The following is a 24676-nucleotide window of genomic DNA, read 5'->3' on the forward strand; positions in this document are numbered from 1 at the left end:
TTTATCGCTTTCCATTATGATCGATAATTAAACTGGAAATTATTTAGATTATAAATGGTATTTTAATAAGAGACAAGTCTACGCGTTCATTAATCAAACATTTTAACTGTTTAAGTCACGAATCTAACTCTGAAGAGATGACATGTTGTAAGCCTGTGTGCCATCTAATTTTATATGTTCCCGGACATTAAACCCAAATGGTGACTCTGAAATGTAAAATTAGCTCAAAAACATGATAAGTGGGCTAATTAATAAGTAAGAATGCATACACCGGAAGGGACACGCTAACTATCGTCCTTAAAAATGTTAAGTGATGGTGTCATATAAAAGCGGAACCCCTTTTGCCGAAATCCCAAAAAGGGTAATCGGGTTTCGCGGCTGCTCACAACGAGCAAAACCAAATTAAAAATCCTCCATTTTTTTGAAACCCATTTTACCAACAGATTTTGAAATACATAATTTATCCTATGAAATCATCAGATGCCTTTGCCATCTCTACCATTCGAGCCCCACCAAAATGAGTTCATCAAATGTTCAAGCTCTGTACAAAGTAACTTAGCTCTCAAAAGGAATTTACCCATTATTTAACAGTTCCAGCTTAGAGTATTCATTAATTCTAGCGACTACCAACTCATTAAAAACAAGACATTCTTACTCAGTTTTAAATACCAACTCGTCAAAAGCGAGACATTCTTATTATTGTGGTTTGGGGTAAATTACATATGTGGTGTACAACCTTTACCTATTTTCACACTTTGGTGTACAACCTTCAATTTTGCACACTAAAATGTACAACCTTTTGGTGATCTCCCACTAAAGTGTACAGCAGGTAATTGTGACCGGTCAATCCGAAGTCAACGTGCCACCTCAGCAATTTAACTTTTCTAAAAATAAAAAATTAATCCAATAAATATAAAATTATTTTTATACCCTTTATAAAATCATCTTCTTCAACCTCCACCCTTATTTTCTTTCTACTCAATTTTCAAAAATTATTTCTCTCTTCAACCTTCATACTTATTTTCTTTGTACTCCATTTTTAAAAATTATTTCTCTCTCTAACTTTCATCTCTCTCATTCTCTCTCTAACTATCATCTCTCTTTTATTTTCTCTCTCATCACTTCTCTCTCTAACTCTTCCTTTCTCTTTCTAGAATATCTTATTCTTAAATAATTTCTAATCCATTCTATTCTATTCTTTTGAAATAACTATTCAATTCCATTGGATTCCATTCCACGAACCAAACAACAAACAACAACCAAGTTAATTTTATATTTGGGCTGCGAAATGATTTAATTTGCACAATTTTTTATTCTTAAAAAAGCAAAAAAAGTTACTAGCAAATAGAGAATAGCAGACTCAAAAAGTCAGACCTCATACGCGCAGTTGCCCAATTTGAAAAAAGGCCTTTTCATGAAATTTATGTAGCAAACGAAAATAAATAAAAATAAAAATAAAAATAAGCGTAAAGGGGATGGAAAAGTCTTTATGCTTTCATCTTCAATCCTCTCCATTTTTCTATTCTTAATTAATTCCTCTTTATCTTCTTTCTGAATCAAAACTCAAATGATTCTCATTCTACTTCATTTCGCAATTCTTTTTTTCTTTCTTTCTTTGTTCAGTTATCTGGATCATTGGATTCTCAATTTTGGAGTTATGATCCCACGGTTTTCTTCCTCTTTCTCTAATTCTAAATTGGAGACATGAAACTTTTCTACAGGAAAGAAGAACTAAACGTGGGTCGTCTTCTTTCAGTTTCAGTTGACAGTTTTTTAAAATGAATAAGATGATTATTATAAAGTCTTTGTTTAATTTCCTAACTAGCTTATAAGATATTCTAGAGAGAGAAAGAGAGAATTAGAGAGAGATGGAAGAGTTAGGGAGAGAAGTGATGAGAGAGATGAGAGAAAATAAAAGAGAGATGAGAGTTAGAGAGAGAATGAGAGATGAGAGTTAGAGAGAGAAATAATTTTTGAAAATGGAGTACAAAGAAAACAAGTATAAATGTTGAAGAGAGAGAAATAATTTTTGAAAATGGAGTAGAAAAAAAATAAGGGTGGAGGTTGAAGAAGATGATTTTATAAAGGGTATAAAAGTAATTTTATATTTATTGGGTTAATTTTTTATTTTTAGAAAAGTTAAATTGCTGAGGTGGCGCGTTGACTTCGGGTTGACCGGTCACAATTACATGCTGTACACTTTAGTGGGAGGTTACCAAAAGGTTGCACCATTTTAGTGTGCAAAATTGAAGGTTGTACACCAAAGTGTGAAAATAGGTAAAGGTTGTACACCACGTATGTAATTTACCCTTGTGGTTTGACCTTTAATATCACTAAAATTTAAAAGCCAATAGGTACCTCTATTATAAACAACTAACATCAACAATTGTAAAATAACAGCTCAACCAAATAGACCTTAAATACCCTTCTCGGAAGGGAAGGGTAGTGTTGAGAACATAGGGTAAATTACATACGTGGTGTACAACCTTTACCCCAAATCACACTTTGGTGTACAACTTAAATTTTATCACACTAAACCGTACGAGCTTCAGGTGACCTCCCACTAAAGTGTACAACCGGTAAAAATGACCGGTCAACGTCTGGTTAACGCGCCACCTCAATATTTTGACCACTTTAAAAGTAAAAAACTCACACCCCTAATATGAAATTACTAAAATACCATTGTCCCTTCCAATTTGAAAAAATAGAACCCACTCCATTTCTCTCTCTAACTCTTCTCTCTCTCTAAAAGATTTCAATCTCTGTGTCTGTCCCTTTCTCTCTCTCTAATTTTTTCAAATCGTCCTTGCTGATACTCCTCCTAATCTTTCTTCTTTGCACCGTTTCTTCCTTCTATTTATTTCTCTGACAATTTCAACAAACCCAAAAAAGAGAAACCACCGTCTTCTTCGACTTCATTTCCTTCATCTCCGACTTCTTTCCCACTACCTACTTTTCTCGAACCAGATCGTATTTCTTTATAAAGGAGGCATATTTGATTATCTTTATGGTTTAATTTTAATGTATATGTTTTAATTTGGTTTTTTTTCAGAGACAGGAAGATTTTGATGAAAGAATAACTGATGAAAGATTTTGGGATTTCTTATGGTTTTCAATGGGCTTCCCTAATTTCTTATGGTCACAGCGCTATCATCGAACAATTCCGCCAAGGAAGAGACGAAACAACAGAATCACTGACTTTCAAGGAACTGAAGACATTGGGGAAGAAAATGATGACAATGGAGGTAAGGATTCATCTTCTACTGATGAGCGCTCAACAGAAGTCAGGCACCGCAGGCGCAAGAGACGCACAGGAATTCGCCTCTCTCAACCCTCTTCTTCAACTTCAAGCCTCTCTCAACCCTCTTCTTCAACTTCAAATCTGGACGGTAGATCTATTGAAAATGAATTAGAAGCAAGTAGAGAGAATAGAGGAATATCACCTGGACTTGTTTGGAATACGGAAATGCTTGCTTGGGGGAGGGGTGGCGCTCGAAGTTATACACGACACGACAATTCTATTTTTTTTTTCAATTTGGAAGGGACAATGGTATTGTAATAATTTTATATTAGGGGTGTGAGTTTTTGACTTTTAAAGTGATCAAAATGCTGAGGTGGCGCGTTGACCGGTTATTTTTACCGGCTGTACACTTTAGTGTGAGGTTACCTGAAGTTCATACGGTTTAGTGTGATAAAATTTTGATTGTACACCAAAGTGTGATTTGGGATAAATGTTATACACCACGTATGTAAAAGAAGGTCACCTGCCAACCGATATTCGGAGAAGGTATCGGTGGGGCGGAGAGTTTGTCATAAAGAGGAAGAAGGTGGTTGGTTCTTAGTCGTGCTTTCAACGCCAATAGAGCTGCGTACCAGAACTTTCTTCCGAACTTTCATGTCCATCTTGCCCATCCAAGCTCAAGGTTCCACTTCGTCTTCCTCTTCTGATTCAATCTCTCCAAACCCTAATTCCACCCATGGCAGCTCCCTCCCTCCCTCTTCCCTCTCCAGCCAATTCCAATCCATGCCATTCTCTGTTCCTCCTCAATCTCCACTTGCTCAATCAGGTTCTTTTATTTATTTTCTTTTCGTCTTGCCTTTTACTTTTGCTAATTTCCCTACTCGATGCTTCTTTTCTCGCTGTATCAATTACTTTTTTCCGGTTTTTGCTTCTTCTATGGACGAAACCCTCGGTTTTTTTTACGCCGACTTATTATTATTATTATGCTTCTTGAAGTAACATGTATCTATATGTTAGTATAAGTTCTGAGCTTTCTGTAATTTCAGCTTCAAGCCTCTACATACCCGCTTCCATTTTCCACGTTCTATAAAAAAATGGGTGATTTCATTCGATTTTAATGGATGTTCTTTTCTTCACGGATTGTATTGGCACTTAGAATGATGATTGAACTTAATTGTTAGTTACGGTGGTGACTTATTCATGTTTAATGCATCATATATGGCAGGCCTATTGGCTCCAGCTGCAGAAGATTCTGGTGGATCTTCCAAAAAGGTATTTTTTAATGATATGCTGTGTTGGATTCTACGGTTTGCAAAATATCCATTTGAAATCTAACTATATCATTCTTATGGAACATCATACATTTGAGTGCTTATCTATGCTCTCTTGCTCCTTTTTGTCTTTGTTTTCTTTAAGGTGAATGATTTGAGAATTCACAATGGAAGAGAAAAATTTTCCCGACAAAATGGAGAGACAAATCGCCATCAAGGGTTTGGTTCTGCTCAGTCCAAAGGGAAACTGTCAGAAACCAGTCCTTCTCCTCGAGGTCATCAAAGTAATAGTCCTACCAACAGTCAAGGAGGCATCGCTCAATCATGTGGGAGAAGAGCACAGACTATGAATGCAAACCATTTGCTGAATTTTCATTACGATCCCATTTCGCAACCTCAGCCAAGAGCGCCTCCTCCAAGGAGGCAGCAGAAGATAAAGCCTTATAACAAGGATTTGTTCCTTCAGGCTAATTACAAATTTGTTGTGTTAGATACAGGGAATCATGCTCCTGAATTGGTGGATCCTGATAAGATGCTGAGGTGGGAGGATATAATTTGTGTGAAGTATTCCACTCCACTGCCAGTGCAGTGTCCAATCTGTTTGGAATATCCTCTGTGCCCCCAGATAACATCATGTGGTCATATTTTTTGTTTCCCATGTATTCTTCAGTACTTACTAATGGGCAAGGAGGATCACAAGGGTGATTGTTTTAAAAGATGCCCCTTATGTTTTGTGATGATATCTCAGAAGGAGTTGTACACCATCAATATTGAGAATGTTAATCAGTACTGCGTTGGTGATACCATAGATTTCATGCTTCTAACTCGACAAAAAGATTCATTCACTCCGTCTCGAAAAAGTAAACCCCAGATGGATACTATACTGATTTGTAACGATGATATATGTGACCCCTTCTCAAAGTTTACATTCACCTCTGATTTGGAACTTTCCGTGAGAAAAGCAATATCAGATTTGGATTGTTGGTTAGCAAAAGCTGATTCGGGGCTTGTAGATGACTTGGAGAAGCTTCCTTACGTTTGTGCTGCAATGGAGCAATTAGAACAGAGGAAGAAATATTGGAATGAGCAAGGGATGTGTGCCAATGGTAGAAATTATAAGGATGCCACCAATCAAAAACAAGTTCGAGAGATATTGTCAACTGCAGATGTCATCTGTGCTTATCATGATGGTTCTAGTTGCAGATGTATAACACAATCTCTTGATTCCAAAGATGCAAATAAAGGGTTGGACTGCGTGAAGTTGGACGTGGTTGAATCATTAGAAGGCCAAGAACCAATTTCACCATCGCTATACGATGAAAACAAGAGTTCACGGAAAATTGCAAATGGATCAAGAGATGTTAAGGACAATGATTCGTACAATTTCTACCAGGTTAGTGCTTTGAGATAAAAAAATTCCTTATTTGAAGCTTAGGTAGTGTTTGATAAAACTCAAAATTAAGTGCTAGATAAGATAATTAATGAAATTTATGTCCTGAATATTATAAATTTGATAAATACTAAAAATAAGCGCTGAATTTAAAAATATTAGTTGATAATGTTCAACCTTAAAATTTTAATTAAATATTTTGACTTAACCGAATAAGTGATTTTTTGATTTAATAGAAAATTTTAAGTGGTGTTTCAAACAAACTAAAAACTAGTTAGTTTTTAAGTGCTGAAATAGGTTATAAAACAGGCCCTTAGTTATCTGTCCATGTAGCTTAGTACAGAGTTAATAGACATCAGTACCAGTAGTTCAATTTATAAGCTTACATATGATGCCTTACTTCAGTGTTTCAAATATTTCTTTAGCTAGCCAAATTTTGTTGAAGTATTGTTCAGAAAGCATACTGTTTCTGTAAATGTGAGAACATTATGTATTGGTCTTTGGTATATTCTATATTTCCTAGATATATGCACACAGAATGGTATCAATGCAAATCAATAGATGAACTAAACACAATCCTGTTATGGAAAACATTCTCTATCCACCGCAAATTCAAAACCTTTGAGGTAAACTACGGAGATGAACCAAACCAAAACAAAACAAATAGAGAAAAAACCCCAACAGAAAGTTCCCTGTCAACAAACAGAGCCTCTCCCTCCCAAGCTACCAGCTAAGACTGGCCTAGAATTATAAATTTAATACTTTGTCCACTAGTTGCTACCTGCCATAGAACAAACTCTATATTTTTTAGTTTCATCCGATAATTGATCCACATACATCTCTCTCTGCCTTGTAGAATATACTTTTCATATTTTTGGTCCATGGGGTAGTTGATCCAGTACATTGCCTTTGTTCTCAAAATACACATCACAAATTCATAGTTATCGGTTGCATAGTTTTAAAAGGCGATAGGCGACATAGGCGATCACCCCACCGCCTTCCATTCTGGAAGGCGGTTGACCTGCAAAAGGCGATCGCCTCACCGACTCAGGCAAGAGGCGGTCTGAGGCGAGAGGCGATGGCCTCTTGCAGGTAAGGCGTTAAATGAGCCCAGTCAGCATTTTCTCTTTAAAAAAAACCTAATTTATATTAAAACAAAACAGACACAGACAACCCGATATTGATGATTGTAATGAGTGGTTGACGGGTAGAATGGAGGGAGATAATAATAGTGATGATGATGAGCTTGTATTTGAGGATGACGATTTGGGTTGGGTTATGGTTGCTAAAGCTAGTGGAGCGGAAGAAGATGTCTACCGTACTAGGGCAAAAGGCAAAAGTGCTACCCCCACCCCAAGTGCTAATGTCACAAAGACATACGTTAGAGGAAACACCTCCTCTTCCCGGTCAAAAGCCAATCCTCCTCGAGTTGTTAGAAATGAGGTCCATGATGAAGATGATGATGAGTATCAAGTTGAAGATGAAGAAGAAGAAGAATATAAGGATGATGAAGTGGAAGATCTTGATGGGGATATAGATCTTGATGAGGAGTTGGATTTGGAGGATGAAGATGCTTGATATTATGTTATTTTGATTTAAGAATTAGCACTTTATTTTTAGACTTTAAGTTATTTTGGTTTACAAATTTAGAAATTAAACTATCCTTAAGTACTACTAGTTTTTATTGAGTTAATTTAATTTTATTTGATTTTCTAATTTTTTGTCGCCTCACGTGCGAGAGGCCTTCGCCTCTCGCCTCACCTCAAGGCGATATTTTGCCCTTGTCGCCTTGACTCGCCTTTCGCTTTTTAAAACTATGATCGGTTGCATTTAATCCTTTCTTTTTCTGTTCCTTTTTGTGAATATTCATTCAATTGGAAAGGGCAATGCTTCTTGCTAATAAATAATTTGGTTTAAGTTACAATTGGTTGCATTGACGTTGTCTCTGAAGAGAGGAGTCAATAGTTAAACAAGTGATTTAAGAATGTCTATAAAGCATGTGTCCACATGATTTCTTGATCTTATTGGTCCTGTCTGTAATGGAGTTCAGAGAACTAAGTTACTTTTATTTTAGTAATTTTTAGTGGGTATTAATCATAAAGCATTAGTGTTCGTCTAAGCATGCATTGAATAAGACAGAAACACTTTTTTCTTAATTGGAACTCGAGTACATTTCTATTGACTACCTATGTAGCACAGAAGGTGGAGCCAGATAATGGTATTTCTGAAACTTTTAGGAAATAGAAACATTGGAGAGACATTTAATAAAAGCATAGAGGCATGTTTATAAATATTTAAATTATAAGGATATATTTGCAAATGTTTATTTTTATTATATAAAAATACACTCAGTTAGGTATAGTGATCAATCATTATTCAATTATGATAAGTACGTATTAAGTATCTTTACATGAATAAAACTATAGAAAAATAAATCATATTGTTTTATACAACTATATAACCATCAATCACAAAGTAATCATAATAATAAAATTCAAGAGTTCATAAGTTTCATGGGAGGGATAGAATAAAGTTTCTCCATTATGAAAGTTGGAAGATGTCCAAAGAGAAAATTAAGGATCTAATGTGATGTAATCGACAAATGAACCATTTTAACAGATTGGCTAATGTGTCTGATATGCTTCTTCTACGAACACATTTTGTTTTTATGGACTGAATTTTTCGTTAAATTAATGTGAACCTAGTTCCACACAAGTTTATGAGGTTTTAGTTTTTGAAACATGAAATATCTTCAATTCAATGTTTCCATGTTCATATTTGGGGGTAAATTACATACTTGGTGTAGAACCTTTGCCCGGTGAGTATCGGTTCGGTTACTAACCGAACCGAACTGTAGGTCAATTGAATCGAAATATACTCTATTTTAGGTTTCGAACCGAGCCAAATCGAATAAGTAATCGAATATTAGCAAATAAAAAAATTTCGGTTCGGTTTGGTTACCAACCGAATAACAGATATATATAAATATCTAATTTAAACTATGATGCACCGATACGGGTACGCAGGTACGGCAAACGGCATTTCTAAAAAATATGAGATGCGGGTACGGCGGGTATACGGCAAATTTTATATATAATTAATAATATATATATAATTTATAATGAAAATTCAAAAGATACATAAATATATAAATCACAAATCATAGTCATAAAGTCATTATAAAAACACAAACAATACTCACAAATCACAAATCAACAGAAGAACTCGACCAGATGAGGGAAATGATTTAGGAATTTCAATTTTTTAGGGTTCAATCGCATCGCACCGATCACACAAAGGGAGAGATTTTCAATTTTAGTTTATAGGGTTCAATCGAAATGTTGTGCATGTATATACTAGTGGGTGGGATTATTTAATTTTAATCCTTGTACTTTCTGAGTTTTTTACTTTCAAAGTTTTTAAAAAAAACCCCTAAAGTATCCCCGAAGTGTCCCCGGGTATCCCCTCATTTAAAAAAAAGAAGAAAAAAAGGGGATACTTCCCAGGGGTGTCTCGTACGTATCCCGCCGTATCCCCGTACTCGGAGTACCGGATACGCGTATGGTGACCTCCGGGAAGTATCGGTGCTTCATAGAATTTAAATGTTAAAATTACAAATTTTTATACATGAAAAAATATTTATTTATACAATGTATTTAAATAAAAAAGTGTATTTCAATGAAGTTGAGCATTGAGTTGGCATTTTCAAAACCAAATACACCAGTACATACACTTCACACTTCAGTATAAAAATAAGTTTATAGTTTTTTTATTTATATATAAACTTTGGTTAAAAAATTCGCAGGGGAAGGCTTGTCTCCGGTACACACTTGTGGTGGGACCCCTCCCCGGACCATCGCTTAAGCGGGGACGCGTAGTGCACCGGGCCGCCTTTATTATATATAAACTTTGGTTCTGTTCCAATTAAATTGACATATTTTATGAAATGACCGAATCGATAACCAATTACCAAACTAAGCCTATAAGAAACCGAACCGAACCAAAGAGTAAAAATAACAGAACCAAACTAAGATTTCGGTTCGGTTATCGGTTTAGTCATCTATTACCAATTTATTTTGCTCAACCATGCACATTGGTGTACAACCTTCAATCTTGCACACAAATATACCTCATTTTATGGGTGACACAAATATACCTCATTTTATGGGTGATCTCCCATTGAAGTGTACAAACCAGAAAAATGACAAGTCAAGCCTGTTGCACATGCCATGTAACCTTTTTTCAACTCACTCCTTAAGAAACGCGAGGCCCACTAAATGGGAAATTACTCTCTTACCCTTTGTGATTTCCTTCCAAATCACAAGTCCTCATAAACGGTAACCTTCCCTCTCTTTATACTTGTCCTATCTTCTCTCTTTCCTCTTGTCTCTGTCCTCCTCTCTCCATTTGCTGATTTCTTTCTTTCTTTGATTCTCTGCAACTAGAAAATTGACAAAAACCTAAGCGCAAAAATTAAAAGCAATTAATTGCACAACTTTAAAATTGACAAACCCTAATAATGCAAGATGTCTTCCCCAACGCGAAGTATGCACAACTTTGGGGGCGGATGGATATGCCATTGTGGAATTCAAGCACCGGTTTCAACTTCTTGGAGTGATTTAAATCCAGGGAGAAGGTATTTTTCTCCTTCTCTTCTCTCCTCTCGACAATGCCTCAAAATTCTTTTTCTCTGCGCTTTACAAGAATTGAATGTTTGCAAATTCTTTGAGTGGATGGACCCACCTATGAATCAAAGGTTAAAAGCTGTCAACCTTGGATTATTGAGGAAGCTAGACAGAATTGAAAAGGAACGTGAAAGATTGAAATAGACCGAGAAAGAAATAGAGAAGTTGAAATGGAAAGGAAAAGAGCAGGAGAAGTATATTCCAAAGAGAAAGAGGAGGAGATGTTGATTGATAGAGAAAAAAATGGAGGAAGAATGTGCAAATGGATAGGCATTTTCAATTGTGTTGTGTTTGCCTTCTGTATTTTTTTGTGTTGGGTTAGAACATTAGTTTGGTCATGGATGTAATGGGGAAGGTGTTTGTGTATGTGTTTATGTTGGCTTTGTGTGTGTTGTTCGTATTAAGTTAATGTATTTGCAACATGTTTAAACAAAAAAACTCGTTTTAGTCTTTATTGACCTGGAACACAAGCTTTACCAGCCCGTCTAAGTTCTGAAATGTAATTGTATTTGATTGTTGTTTAGAAACAATGGCCCTGTTTGGTAAAGAGCGTTTTGGGATAAAAAAAGCGGTTTTGACCAACTTTAGCGGTTTGACCACTGAAACCGCTGATTGGAGTGTTTGGTGGAGAGAGGTTTGGGAGAGAGTCTTGGGAGCTTTTTCTAAATTAGCGTTTTGCAATATTAAAATTAATGGACTTCTTTAACCCTAATAGATAGACTCTTCCTCCAATATTAAAAAAAGAAATGCCCTTATTCGTCTTTTTGCACAAACCGCTATTATCAATCAGCTAATTTTTACCAAACAGGTCTACACAGCTAGTCAAATCAGCTAATGTAATCAGCTAACAGCTAACAGCTAAACTGGGCCAATATATTATGCAATAGAGACATTGCATGGCCACCAAACTCACCTTCATATGATTTGTCATTGAAGGACATTCCTTGCATTTCATTGGTAGCAATGAAAAAGGCTTCATTGTTGTATTCATTGCCTGAGGAAGACCTTAGTTCTTCAACACCTACATCAGTAGTCTGCAATGTTGTACTCAAGCATTAATATACCCCTCCCACTTTTTCCTTTCCTTTACACTTCCTATTGACAGGAACTTCATTGTCTTCTTCTATCTTTTCTATCACAACTGCACTGAGGGCTTACATGGTTTGTCAATAACTCTATATCCTCCACATTCAACTCCTTCACATTTATATCTATCTCACCCTCTTCTACACTAGCTAATGCCATTTGGTAAACATCATTATCACTATCCAAATACTTCAAATTACCCACAAAATGTTGGCTAAATGTCTTCTTGCGATATTGCAAAGTACCTAAGTAATTTAGCATTTATGTCTATGTTAGTGTTAAACCCTGACAGATTAGGAAATAGAAGATTTAGGAGGAAAGAGAACGGAGAGAGAAAGAGAAAAGAGAATTGAATAGAAAGAGAGAACAGTTTGGAGAATGTTGGAAATTGTCTATTCTTAATAATAAATTGGCCTGCCTAAGCATGAGCATATAAAGAACCAACTTGTAGTAAAAGTTGAGGTCTGTTAGCTGGCAAAATAACTCCCAAAACAGAATAGAAATCTAAATAACAATGAAACAGGAATTAAGTAAAAAACATAATTAATTCCGCCAACTGATTAATTACCCTATTACTCATTTTTTACGCTGATATGTGACAATACCTTCCCCGTTAACACATTCTTGTCCCCAAGAATGAAAGAATTCAGGAAATGCTCGGCAAAGAGAGACTGATCCTCCCATGTAGCATCTAACGCAGATAGACCAGACCACTGAATCAAAAGTTGAGGCACGACTAGAGCACTGACTATAGCATTTCTTGAGCTAAGCACCTTGAGGGGAAAAATGTCAGCTGGCCCATCGTCAATAGGAGGAATTGTAGTTAAGGGAGGTTGAGTAGAGTCAACCTTCCTTAAGAAGGGATACATGGAACACATGATGCACCTCATTGGTAGGTAAATGAAGTTTGTAAGCAACTTTGCCCACCTTAGATAGGATCTGAAATGGTCCATAGTATTTAGCAGAAATCTTGTGGGAACTGCGGGCCGCAACTGTGGACTGTAAAGGTTGCATATTCAGAAACACCCAATCACCATTACAAAATTCTCTATCTGACCTGTGTCTATCAGCAAATTACTTCATGTGATTCTAAGCTGTGGTGAGGCAGTCCTTTAATAGGCCATTCATGCGCTCTCTCTCTAGTAAGACATCTGCTACTGCAGCCGCTACAGAATCGATGGTAGGAAGAACAGGCAACTGAGGTGCTATGCCATAAAGTGGCTGGAAGGGGCTCATTTTCGTGGCACTATGATATGTTGAATTATACCAGTATTCTGCCAATCCCAACCAGTTAGCCCACTTCTTAAGGGTGAGGAAGCACATGCTGCGAAGATACCTCTCCAAACACTGATTCAACCGCGATGTTTGGCCATCTGTTTGTGGGTGGTAAGCACTGCTAAAGTAGTTGGGTCCCCAATAACTTCATTAATTCTTTCCAGAACAGCCCACTGAAGATGCGTTCTCTATCTGAGAGTATAGAAAGAGGTATTCCATGCAATTTAAATATGTGGTCCTAGAAGGCTTTGGCCACCATAGCAGTAGTAAGGGGTGGGATAAGGGTATAAAATGATCAGTTTTAGTGAATCTGTCCACCACCACCAATATGGTATCATAGTAGCCTGATTTAGGAAGTCCTTTCACAAAGTCTAGGGCAATATCTCTCCAAGCTGCATCAGGAATAGGTAAGGGCTGTAATAGGCCATCTGAGGCCCATAAAAGCTCAGTTGTAGCATATTTAGAGTACCTTTAATTCCTGAATGTCCTCCTAAGCAGTGTTGTTAAAGGCGCGCCTCGGCTAAGGCTCCAGCCTTAGCGCCTCTGGTGACCAAAGGCGGGCGCGGGCAGTAAGGCGCGCGCCTTGGTGCGCCTTTGTGCGCCTCAAGCCAGGCACAAGGCGCGCGCCTTGGCGCGCCTTGGCTTCCTTATGGTATTTTAGGGTATTTTAGGGTTGAGTTGAGGGTATATTAGGTGTTTTAGGGTTTTCTAACTTCAAAAAAGAAAAGAAAAGAAAAGAATAGCAGACATCATCGCACATAACTCGCAGCTGCCAAAATTTTATGAGTTTTAGATTATGTCTTAGTAGTTAACTAGAACTTAACTAGTGCATTTTATGGTTTATTGTTGGTTTTTGATTATTTATGATTAGTTTTATAAATTTATGATTTTTTTTTTTTGGTGCGCCTCGAGTCGCTCGGGCGCGCGCCTTAAGTTGCGCCTTGCGCCAAGGCTCCAGGACCCCCCTTGCGCCTTAGTGCGCCTTGCGCCTTTAACAACACTGCTCCTAAGGGAGAGTCATGACATACTCTAATGATTTGCTTCTGAGATTTGTAGTTGCCCCAATGTACAACCTATGTTTGTATTTCAGAATGCCTTGTTGATAAACATAATTGCTAGTAGAATAAGTTCAACTGCAGTAGCATCTTGTGATTAAGAACTCAGCACCTCATCTAACCAAGTGGGAACTCCAATAGAAATAGCAAGTAAGCTAGAGTCAGTGTCTATGGTCTCTTCAAACTGTCTAGAGAGTGCATCAGCCACTCTGTTTTCACTGCCCTTTTTTTATACTGAATAGTATATTCCAGACCTAGTGATTTAGAAATGCTTTTGTGCTGAAGAGAAGTATGTAAACGCTGCTTAATACTCTAATGTTCTGTCTTAATGATAAAAGAACAACTTTCTAAGTAGTGTCTCCAGTAAGTGACTGTATGAAGAATGGCCAAGATGCTCTCTCATAGTTCCTAGGACAAAGTGCCTTACATAGGTAGCATATATGTTTGTGATTTTGCATAAGGACTATGCCAATGCCTGAGCCACTGGCATCACATTCAAGAATGAAGGGCTGACTGTAATCTGGGAGGCCTTAAACAGGAGCTTGAGTCATTAGGTGTTTACTATGATGCACGGAAATAGAATTTCTAAAAAACATAGAAAACAGAAACGTGTAAATATTAAAAATATAGGGGCATATTTATAAATATTAAAAATTATAATAGACATAAACTTAATAATAAATACATAAAAATATATAAAACAATGAAAATGTATAATTTATAATTTCATAATTATAGCCTTTTATATGAATACAAATTTTTTTACAATGAATATAAAAGGTTTGACATATGTCAATCATGCAAGGCCTTTAAATTAAAAAAATAATAATAAAACAAAGAGTAATATTCCTCAACAACATAAGACATTCTTTACGTACCACACCCACTCGAAACAGAAGAAACAAAAAACTTAGAAAGGAAACCAACATGAAGAAGAAAAAACACAGAAGAAACAAAAAACATAGAAAGGAAACCAACAAGAAGAAGAAAAAACAGGAGAAAAGAGCTACCCAGACTCAACGCAAGAAGAAGAAATCAGAGGCTGATGAAGAAGAACCCAGACTCTACGAAGAAGAAGAAATAGGGATTTCTACAAATCAGAACCATACTCAAGAAGAAGAAATCAGAGGCGGAAGAAGAAGAAGAACCCAGACTCAACGAAGAAGAAGAAATAGGAATTATCGGAACCAGACTCAAAAAGAAGAAGAATCGATGTTTTTTCTCAAGTTCTCAAGGATGACTTTTGAAATCAATTAAACCTTGAGCTATGTTGCACGGAAACGGATACGGAAACTGAAATGGAAACAGATACGGGAAACGTAATTTCTGAAAAACATAGGAAACGGAAACGTGGGGGAAACGTGTAAATATTAAAAATATAGGGGCATATTTATAAATATTAAAAATACAATAATACATTTAAAAAAACAAGATTGAAGAACAGGAGGAAGAAAGTCCAAGCTCAATCGAGATTCAAGAGACAAAGATTATAGGAGAAAGAAATATGGGTAAGTTTTAAATTGAAGGATACAGGGAAGGAATTATCTCTCAAATAGGAAGTTTCAATTTTTCTAATCATAGATTGAATAGAAATTGCAAAATAGAAAGTTTGAATTTCCGGAATTTTAATCGAAATAGGTAGGGAAAACCGTTTAAAAATTGAGAGACGCGTTTCATATTTTGGGTAATTACGGAAACATGCCCGGAAACGTTTCATATCAGTTTCCGAGAGTTCCCGTTTCCCACATCTGCTGGAAACGGGGAAACGCATGTCATGAAGAGTTTCCATGCTTCATAGACCTTGAGTGAATATTATTATGAACTGATTTCAGTTTTCTCCAGTCTGAATCGCAATAGGTAAGAACTGTTTGAATTTAGGCAAGGAAACGTTTTTCTCCTTCTGAAAACTCGTTTTAATCTTTTCTTAATTACAGAAACGTGCCCGGAAACGTTTCCGTTTTGTGGGAAACGTTGAAACGCTGATGGAGGAACGTTTCCATGCTTCATAGGGTGTTTAAGGTGATTGAAGGCTTCTGTAGCCAGGGGGTCCAATGGAATTCGTCTTTTTTGAGTAGTTCAGTGAGGGGTTTGTAGATGGTTCCATAGTGCTTAATAAAGCTCCTGTATTAACCTGTGAGACCTAAAAATCCTCTCAAACCTTTCAATGTTTTTGGAAGTGGCCAATTGACCATGGCTGAAATCTTCTAAGGGTCTGTTGCCGCACCTTCCTCAGAAATTATATGACCAAAGTAAGCAATCTGATCAACCCCAAACTCACACTTAGAAGCCTTGGCAATGACAATGAGTTGGTGATCTGTCAGCACTTGAAAGACTGCCTGCAAGTGAATTAAGTGATCTTCCAATGTGGGGCTATAAATGAGAATATCATCGAAAACTACCAATACAAACATCCTCAAATATGGTTGAAAAGTAGAGTTCATCAAGGATTGGAAGGTGGCAGGAGCATTAGTCAATCGAAAGGGCATGAGTAAGAACTCATAGTGGCTAGCGTGAGTTCTGAAAGCACTTCTATGAACATTTATCTTATGATAACCAGCCTTGAGGTTAATTTTAGAGAACTTGGTAGCTCCTTGTAATTCATCTATGAGCTCTTGTATAATGAGAATAGGAAATTTATCCTTAACTGTTGTCTTGTTCAACTCTCTAAAGTCCACACAGAACTTCCAGGAACCATCCTTCCTTTTAACTAAAAGAACTGGGGAAGCATAAGGGCTGGTGCTGGGTCTGATAACCTCATTGACTAGCATCTCCTCAACTAGTTTTTCTATTTCATTTTTTTGATGATGTGAGTAATGATAAGGGCGGACATTAATTGGGCCAGTGGCCTTTTTGAGGGGAATGGAATGGTCAGGTGCTCTTTTAGGAGGCAGGGTAGTAGGTGGTTGAAAGAGATGTTCATTGATGGATAAAAGAGATTGGATTGGGTCAAGAGGGGTGTTGACATTGCTGGCCTTGGGTTTAGGGTCCTGTTCGTGGACATCTTTGGTCATTACCATAAGAAAGAGCTTAGAAGTAACACCTTTCCGCCCCTTCGAAATTAATTTGTTAAATGATTTAAGAGACATCATCTTAAGACTCATTTCTGCTGCCATTCCCTTCAATTCAATCCATTTTCCTTCCTTGTGAACTAACAGTCTATTGTTATCAAAATCAAAGGTAACAGGAGTGTGATTCCTCATCCACTCCACCCCAAGTAATGCATAGTCCAATTGCAAGTTTTGCATTGCCATTAGCCACCGTTACAGGGGCTGGTTTAACCATGACTAGAGGTAATTTTGCATCATCAGCTAGCTTACTATCAATAAAACTGCGGGTACTCTCACTATCAATAAGAATCATAATTTGTTTCTTGTTTAAGTTGCATCTCAACTTCATGGTAGTCCACAGAGATAAAATTCTCTTCCACTTCAATGAAGAATCCATAGTAGGGCCCACTGCAATTTAAAACCTAACTGTTCCTTTGTCTGTAATCATTCTGTATAAACAAGTAAGAGGGAGGGGAAAAAATAGAGAGAAGAAATGCTATGCATGAAATAGATAGATAGAGCGAGTTAGGAAAGCATAAAATCTCGAAACCAACAAAAATGGAAGAAAAAGCTTACCTGTTAGGGTATTGACAATAATCGTTTTTCAAATCATGATTTAGAAATCGATTTGGAGTCTCAGGCAAGCTTTTTTTTCACTTCCTCTATGCTTCTTCTGCCTCCATTTTCTTCTTGCCGTTTGATTTTTTCCTGTGCAATGTCTCAGTAAATCGTTTTAGGATTTGGTTCAGAAGAATCGATTTTGAATTTGTGAGAGAGAAATATGAACACAATTAGATGAAAGAGAAGTTACCTTTATGTAGAAGGTAGAGAGAGAATGAACGTTTATGGGGAACTGAAAGTTTTGTTCAGTTTGGAGGGAAATCACAAAGGGGTAAGAGAGTAATTGCACAATTGGTTGGCCCTGCGTTTTTTAAGGGATGGGTTGAAAAAATGTGAGGTGGCAAGTTGACCAGAGTTGACCGGTCATTTTTTGGTCTGTACAGTTTCAGTGGGAGGTCACCCATAAATTGAGGCATATTTGTGTACAAAATTGAAGGTTGTACGCCAATATGTGATAGAGGGTAAATGTTTTACACCAAGTATGTAATTAACCCTTATATTTGGTATAAATGGGTATGTAATCTCTTTGCTAGTACTGGGCAGAAGGTACCATAAGCTAGTAGATATCTGACCTTCAGTTGGTTATGAATTGTTTTGATTGTTTTTTACGTCATCTTTTCTAAAATGATAACAGCGAGCAGCGATTTTGAAGTTTGTTGTTGGAATTGATGTCTCACTTATGCCCTGTACATTTCTTTCAGGCAGTTGATGGTCAGCACCTCATTCTTCATCCACTAAACATGAAGTGTCTTCTACACCATTATGGGAGTTATGATAAGCTCCCACACAGGTTTGTGGAATTCTCAATTTTATCCTCCCCCAAATCTGTGGTTGTGATTGAAAATTGTATAAAGTCAAAAGACATATTGAAGTACAAGAAACTACTACTCAAGAAGGTTTTTCTTGATGCCAAATATTTATTTTTTCAAATGCATGCATTTTCAGAAGAGTTTTCAGTCAAATTGTGATTTCCTACTCATTCACACACATGCAACATGTTGCAAGAGAGTAGGGGGTGATTGTGTAACCTGATTTCTCCAAAACATGCCTGCTTTGATTGATCAGTGTCTTGTACCTGGTGATTTAAGTCATATAGTCCCCTGTACCTTAGAAAATTGTATTTCATGTGATCTCCAACATACAGAAGTGTTTTCTCTGATTTATAAGGGCTTCCTTGAAATATCCTCCACAAATATGTTCATTATAATTTATCAAGAGGAAAAGGAAAAGAAGTTTTGGCAAGGATGGATAATAACATCAGGATATCTTCTCAATTTTTTGCTGATTAGTTTGTGAATGCTGCAGTGGCAACTGTTGGAAAATTGAGATATGGTTGATTTAAGGGAAAAGTACAAAAATAAACCTTGTGGTTTGGCCCATTTTCGAACTGCACCCATGTGGTTTAAAAGTTTGCAAAGTGGTACCATGTACTTCATTTCGTTAGCAAACATAGGCATTTCCGTCTAACGGTGTTAAAAATGATGAGGTGGCAGTCAAAGTCAAAAAGTAAAAGGGGCATTTTTGTCATTTTATTTATTTTCAATTTTATTATATTTTTATATAGTCAAAAAGATCAAATTGTGGGTAATTATATTGGGAGCGACACCAGCCTGAATGATAAACCGGTGGAGGGAAAGGAGATCGGAATATTTAGATTGACGAAGTTGAGCATTAAGAACAGCGTTGACAGTGTAGATAGTGGGGCGGCAATTGGAGTAGATAGAATGCCGCGTAAAAAGCGCGGCCTCCTCTAGGTCATTCTCGCGGATTAGGGTTAAGATTCGGTTATGGAGATCGAGGCGTTTGCCGGAAACTTCAGAGATGGGTTCGGGGAGTTTGGGGGCATTAGGGTTTTGAATAGGTTTAGGGGTTTGTTGGGTTTGTGATTGTTGTTGAGAACGGTGGAGAGACGACAGCGGAGGTTCAATGCCGAGGCGGCGCTTACGGCGACGACGTTCTGCTGCAGCTTCTTCAGGGGATGCGAAAGAGAGGAACCTGAGAGAAATGAAAGACGGCAAAGGACGGCGGAGGTTGTGGTGGTGATGGGCGGCGATAGCTTTGAAGTGGGAAAAGAAGGCTGGTTTAGAGAGCGCCATAATCGAATTGGACTCTGAAACCTGAAGATTGAAGGCTGTAGGGTTCAGGGTTTAGAAGATACAAGATAGATGGGTGTTTGGTTTCCGGTTTAGTCGCATCTAAAATTGGTTCATATAATTACCCACAATTTGATCTTTTTGAAAATATAAAAATATAATAAAATTGAAAATAAATAAAATGACAAAAATGCCCCTTTTACTTTTTGACTTTGACTGCCACCTCATCATTTTTAACACCGTTAGACGGAAATGCCTATGTTTGCTAACGGAATGAAGTACATGGTACCATTTTGCAAACTTTTAAACCACATGGGTGCAGTTCGAAAATGGGCCAAACCACAAGGATTATTTTTGTACTTTTCCCTTGATTTAATTAACCTACTTTATTAATTGCAGGGTAGGTGGAAAAATCTTGCAGTTGGAGACAGTGACTCAAACGGAAGCAATAAGAAGGCGCTATCGTTATTTAAGTCATTTTTCTTTGACAACAACCTTTCAAGTACTTTTTTTTTTTGCTGTTTTTTTTGGGATTCTGTCTCAGTTTTTTTTATCATCGCACTGATTGCCTTACACTTTCCAGCTATGTGAAATTGATTTGAATGAGGTCCTACCTCCTGAGTCCCTGTTTCCATTCATGGATGAGGTAAAAAAGCGTGAGAAGCAGCGGAAGCAACTTGCCAAAAAGGTACGTTTATTTTTGCTGTATAAAATTTTATTTTATCAATATAAAATTCTTATTGGTCTGGATAGGATTTTGCAACCACTAATTCGTCTTGACTGAAGTCAATATTTAGTAAGGGATAATAAGGGCCAATTTTGCTTCTAAGATCAATTTTACCCTTATTGTATGAACAGCCCAACATTTAGCTGTCAAAAAGTTATTTTTATGCATTGAAAACCTGAAAAAGATTGTTGTGTTTCAAGAATTTAATAGCACTTTTCTCTGAAAACAGAACAAATAATAATTCACAATAAATGTTACTTTGTTAAAACATTAAGTTAATTGTAAACTTTTCTTGTTCAGTTGAGCTTTTCTTTCACTTTACAATTAAAGATGTAACAGAATTTTCTGTGTTCTTTAGAATCATATGGTAATATTGTATTTAGGAACGGAAGGATAAGATCAAAGCTGAAGTTGCTGATGCTGCATATTCTCTGCCTGTTCTATCCAGTTGGGGACACTCCTCACATGACAACTCTCCTAAATTTTCCATGGACGACTTCGAAGGTGTTTTTCCGATCTTTTTTTATTGTGTGGATTTGGTTACTTATAGTCACAAGATATTTTAGGGTGATATGCTGTAGTTAAGATCAATCTGGTTTGTGCGGTGCCTGGAAATGAACTCTGAATAGCTTCTGTAATGATTGATTGTGAAGTTTGGCATGGTCCGGGTTTGTATTGAAGTCACATTTAGGTTACATTCCAGAGAACAAGTCTAGAGAAATTTGTCTGCAACATTCTAAATGTATGAAAATATAGTTCCCTAAATATATGCTTACTCATTTTCTTAACCCAAAAGTTTGGAGTTTAATTCTTTATGGCATATATTGCTATGATCTTAAAGGATCTTGCATTTGGTCTGGCATTTTATAGCGAGGCCTGGCTTTCTACGTTTAAGTATATTGCCGTACAATTTATGTTAGATTTTTTCACAGAAAAAGTAATTATTTTGTGCAACATTCTAAATGTATGAGATTATATTTTCCTAAATGAGAGCATATGGTTACTCGCATTCTTATCCCAATTTTTTTGAGTTTACTTTGTTATCTTATGTATTATTGATACACATGATCTTACTGGATTTTGCGTTTGGTTGGCATTTTATAGTGAGGCCTGCCTTCCTGGACTTGTCATTTATTGAAGTATATTGTTGTCAGATTTTACATTGAGATATTTATAGCTTTCTATAACCTTTTAAGGGAGGTTAATAACGCATGCTGGATTTTTGTCACTGGCTGGAGAAGTTATTTTTGACTGTTTGGCTTTTGTTGCCTTTCCCCCCCCCTCTTCAGCTCTTGGAGGTAACAGTCCCATGTCTTCAAGCCCTCCACTTGTTGGGGAGAGGATACTGTTCTCAAATGTCACTAGGCTTGGTTTTGCTGCTGCCCCTGATTCTCCAGCCTTGAAAGTTGAGGAAAACAAGGCTTTGAGCAGCAGTAAAGTGACAAATAGTTCTTCTGGTGCATCAGGTATTTGTCTGGTTTAACTTTTTCACTTGTATGGTGTTTGGGATTTGAGTCATTTCTAGCTGAAGATTCCATAATCAACACAACACATAAATGTAATTTTGAAATTCAGGTACACCAACATTTGCCAATGTAACATCCAGAGTGAAATCGGTAGAAAATTTGGATCCACCCAAGATTAATGAGACTGGGAAGAAAGGAAAGAAACCAAGTCGAGTCCTTATGTCGACAGCAGGTGGTCGGCGCTACTGAGGCATACGATAAGCTCATTTTCAACCTATTCAGAGTCTTTGTGAACTAGCATGATTAGTTGTAGATGACATGACACTTAAAATAAGAAGATATGACTGAGATTTGTCAAAATATACAACTGGACTTATTCAATATTTATGTTGGCATTACTTTAGACAGACATATATGGGGTTAATTATATTCGTGGTGTACAACCTTTATCCATTTTCACATAACTTTTAATTTTTCACATTAAAGTGTACAATCTTGTGTTGATCTCCCACTAAAGTGTATAGACGTGACGTCTCATCAATTTTTACTTCTTAGAGCATCTTAAATAGGGTGGCATGACTCTAAATTGTCAAATTTAGCTAGCCATTTAGAGAGTGATCACTCAATTTTCACTAGCTAAATTTGGCTAGTCTCATTGGTTAACTATTTTTATTTTTTTATTCATTCTTATCTTTTTTTTACTTTCTTTTTTTTTCTTTAAATTTAATCACTTTTAATGATAAAATAATCAAATAGAGAGTCAAATAGCTAGTATGGTTGGAGTAAAACATAAATTTGACTAGCTAAATTTGGCTAAATTAATATGTTATATTATTTTAGAGAGTCAATTTTCTCTTTTTTTTTTTATTGCGGATCGCTTGGCGGCGACTGGGCACGAGGGGATGTTAGGTGTTTCCACCCTTTCTGATCCTCCTATCTTTCTTTCTTCTCTCCTTTTAGAGGACAGAGTTGGAGTTAGCTTTCCTAGCCTGATTCCAGGTTAGCTTTTGTCTCGGTGTTGGTTTGTTTTCTTTCATGTTTCTACCAAAAAAAAAAGAAGTGGTTGCCACATATTATTAAATACTGTTATACCCTTAATAAAAATAATTCTATAACTCTTTCTATTTTTTCATATTTTCTAAATTTTATTTTTTTAATCCATTCTTTCCCATTGACATCTCTCTCTCCTACTTGTCATCTTCTCTTATATGCTCTCCTCGTTAAATATACTAGACTCTACAGGTCTCCAGAAAGTACTAAACTCAAGAAGTAAAACACCATATGCAAATGCATCGGAGCTTGTTGAAGCCTTATCCGTTCAAGTCATTTCCGGCGAACTATACCCAATTGTGCCTTAATCTTCCTAAGGTTTCGATTTCGAATGCGAATTCTTCCAAACCTGCACTTGAATCGAGTACTGATTTTCCCTCATTGCTGATCTCCACGTATTGCTGCTTTCCCGTGCCCCTGCTTCCATCGCTGTTGAGATTGCTCCCTCATCTTCTTATTCCTCGCCTCAGGCGATCAAGGCGATCTTCACAACTATGTTCATAGCAATACACAACCCTTCTTTATTTAGTTGCAACATCCTTATTCAAGTGAAGGAAACAAATATGTTTACAATTTTACTCATGGCTCTTTACTACATGCTTCATACATGCTCAATGAACATCTAAGTATAAGAGTGGATACAATTTCACTCATGACCTTTTACTACATGCTTCATATATGCCCAATGAACATTCAAAGTAAGAGTATGACCAATCACATATACTCAGAACATGACCATACTTAGTCAGTTCATATACCAATATAACCCATAAGATCATGCTTCATACACATACTCAATGAACATATATAGTATAAGAGCATGACTAATCAGTTCATACACATTCAACCATAAACATGATCATGTTTCATACACATACTCATAGTGAGTTCTAGCTTCTTAAACATCAACCATAAACAAGATCGATTCATAGCATTATAACTCACATATATGTCAATGAAACAGATATATCCTTTTACTATATATGCTTCATACCTATCTCAACATCACCCACAACAGCATCATATATGCAACCAATCAGTGTATACCAACATAACCACTGTGATTCATACACAACCCTTCACTATATGACTATGCTTCATACATGCAAATTCAATATATGACTATGCTTGATACACAAGTTTCACATATATATACTCAATAAATTAAAGAAATTTTCCCATGTTATAGGCACGAACTGATTGACCATCTCTTCAATCAACCTTCTCATGTACATAAGCATTCTTACTATCCCTGCAAATATTATGTTCAAATAAAAAAGAATCAGATGAGTTCATAATCCCTAATGTTAATAATATTTGCAAATAAAAAGAGGAAGATTTACCTATCTCAGCATCACGAAGTAAATTGTCCTAGGTTAAAAAAGATAAAGATCCAAATTTTTCATTAGTGAATCTAACAATGAATACAGTAAAATCAGGGTATCTAAGCGAGAGATCAAACATTTTCAACGATAAGTCTGAAAATTAATAGATCCTTGTTCCAGCTGCTGAAATCCACATATGTAAGAGTAACTAGGATGAGGAAAGGATAGATTAAGGAACAATAAAACTCTAATACATCGAGGAATGAAGTAAATATGGCTTACCATTACCGTGTTTCGATCTCAGTCCCAGTGATTTGCATGTAGAAAGCAACCGGAGATAGCCA

The 24676-nt window shown here is 36.6% G+C and overlaps 2 protein-coding genes across 2 annotated transcripts; both read left to right on the forward strand.

The window, feature by feature from the left end:
- The first annotated feature begins 3781 nt into the window (after positions 1-3781).
- Positions 3782-22368, forward strand: LOC136222461 (uncharacterized). Its single transcript, XM_066010241.1, has 9 exons — positions 3782-4067; positions 4467-4513; positions 4658-5905; positions 18373-18461; positions 20164-20266; positions 20348-20452; positions 20875-20995; positions 21781-21957; positions 22067-22368. The coding sequence occupies exons 1-9, from the start codon at positions 3896-3898 to the stop codon at positions 22204-22206; spliced, it is 2202 nt and encodes a 733-aa protein (XP_065866313.1). The 5' UTR covers positions 3782-3895; the 3' UTR covers positions 22207-22368.
- Positions 5919-18364, forward strand: LOC136222462 (centromere-binding protein 1-like). The gene is made up of 2 exons (XM_066010242.1): positions 5919-10239; positions 10429-18364. Exon 1 carries the CDS (start codon positions 7115-7117, stop codon positions 7478-7480), a length of 366 nt encoding a protein of 121 aa, XP_065866314.1. The 5' UTR covers positions 5919-7114; the 3' UTR covers positions 7481-10239; positions 10429-18364.
- Positions 22369-24676: the final 2308 nt, after the last annotated feature.

Source organism: Euphorbia lathyris, chromosome 3, assembly GCF_963576675.1.
Source record: "Euphorbia lathyris chromosome 3, ddEupLath1.1, whole genome shotgun sequence".
NCBI lineage: Eukaryota > Viridiplantae > Streptophyta > Magnoliopsida > Malpighiales > Euphorbiaceae > Euphorbia > Euphorbia lathyris.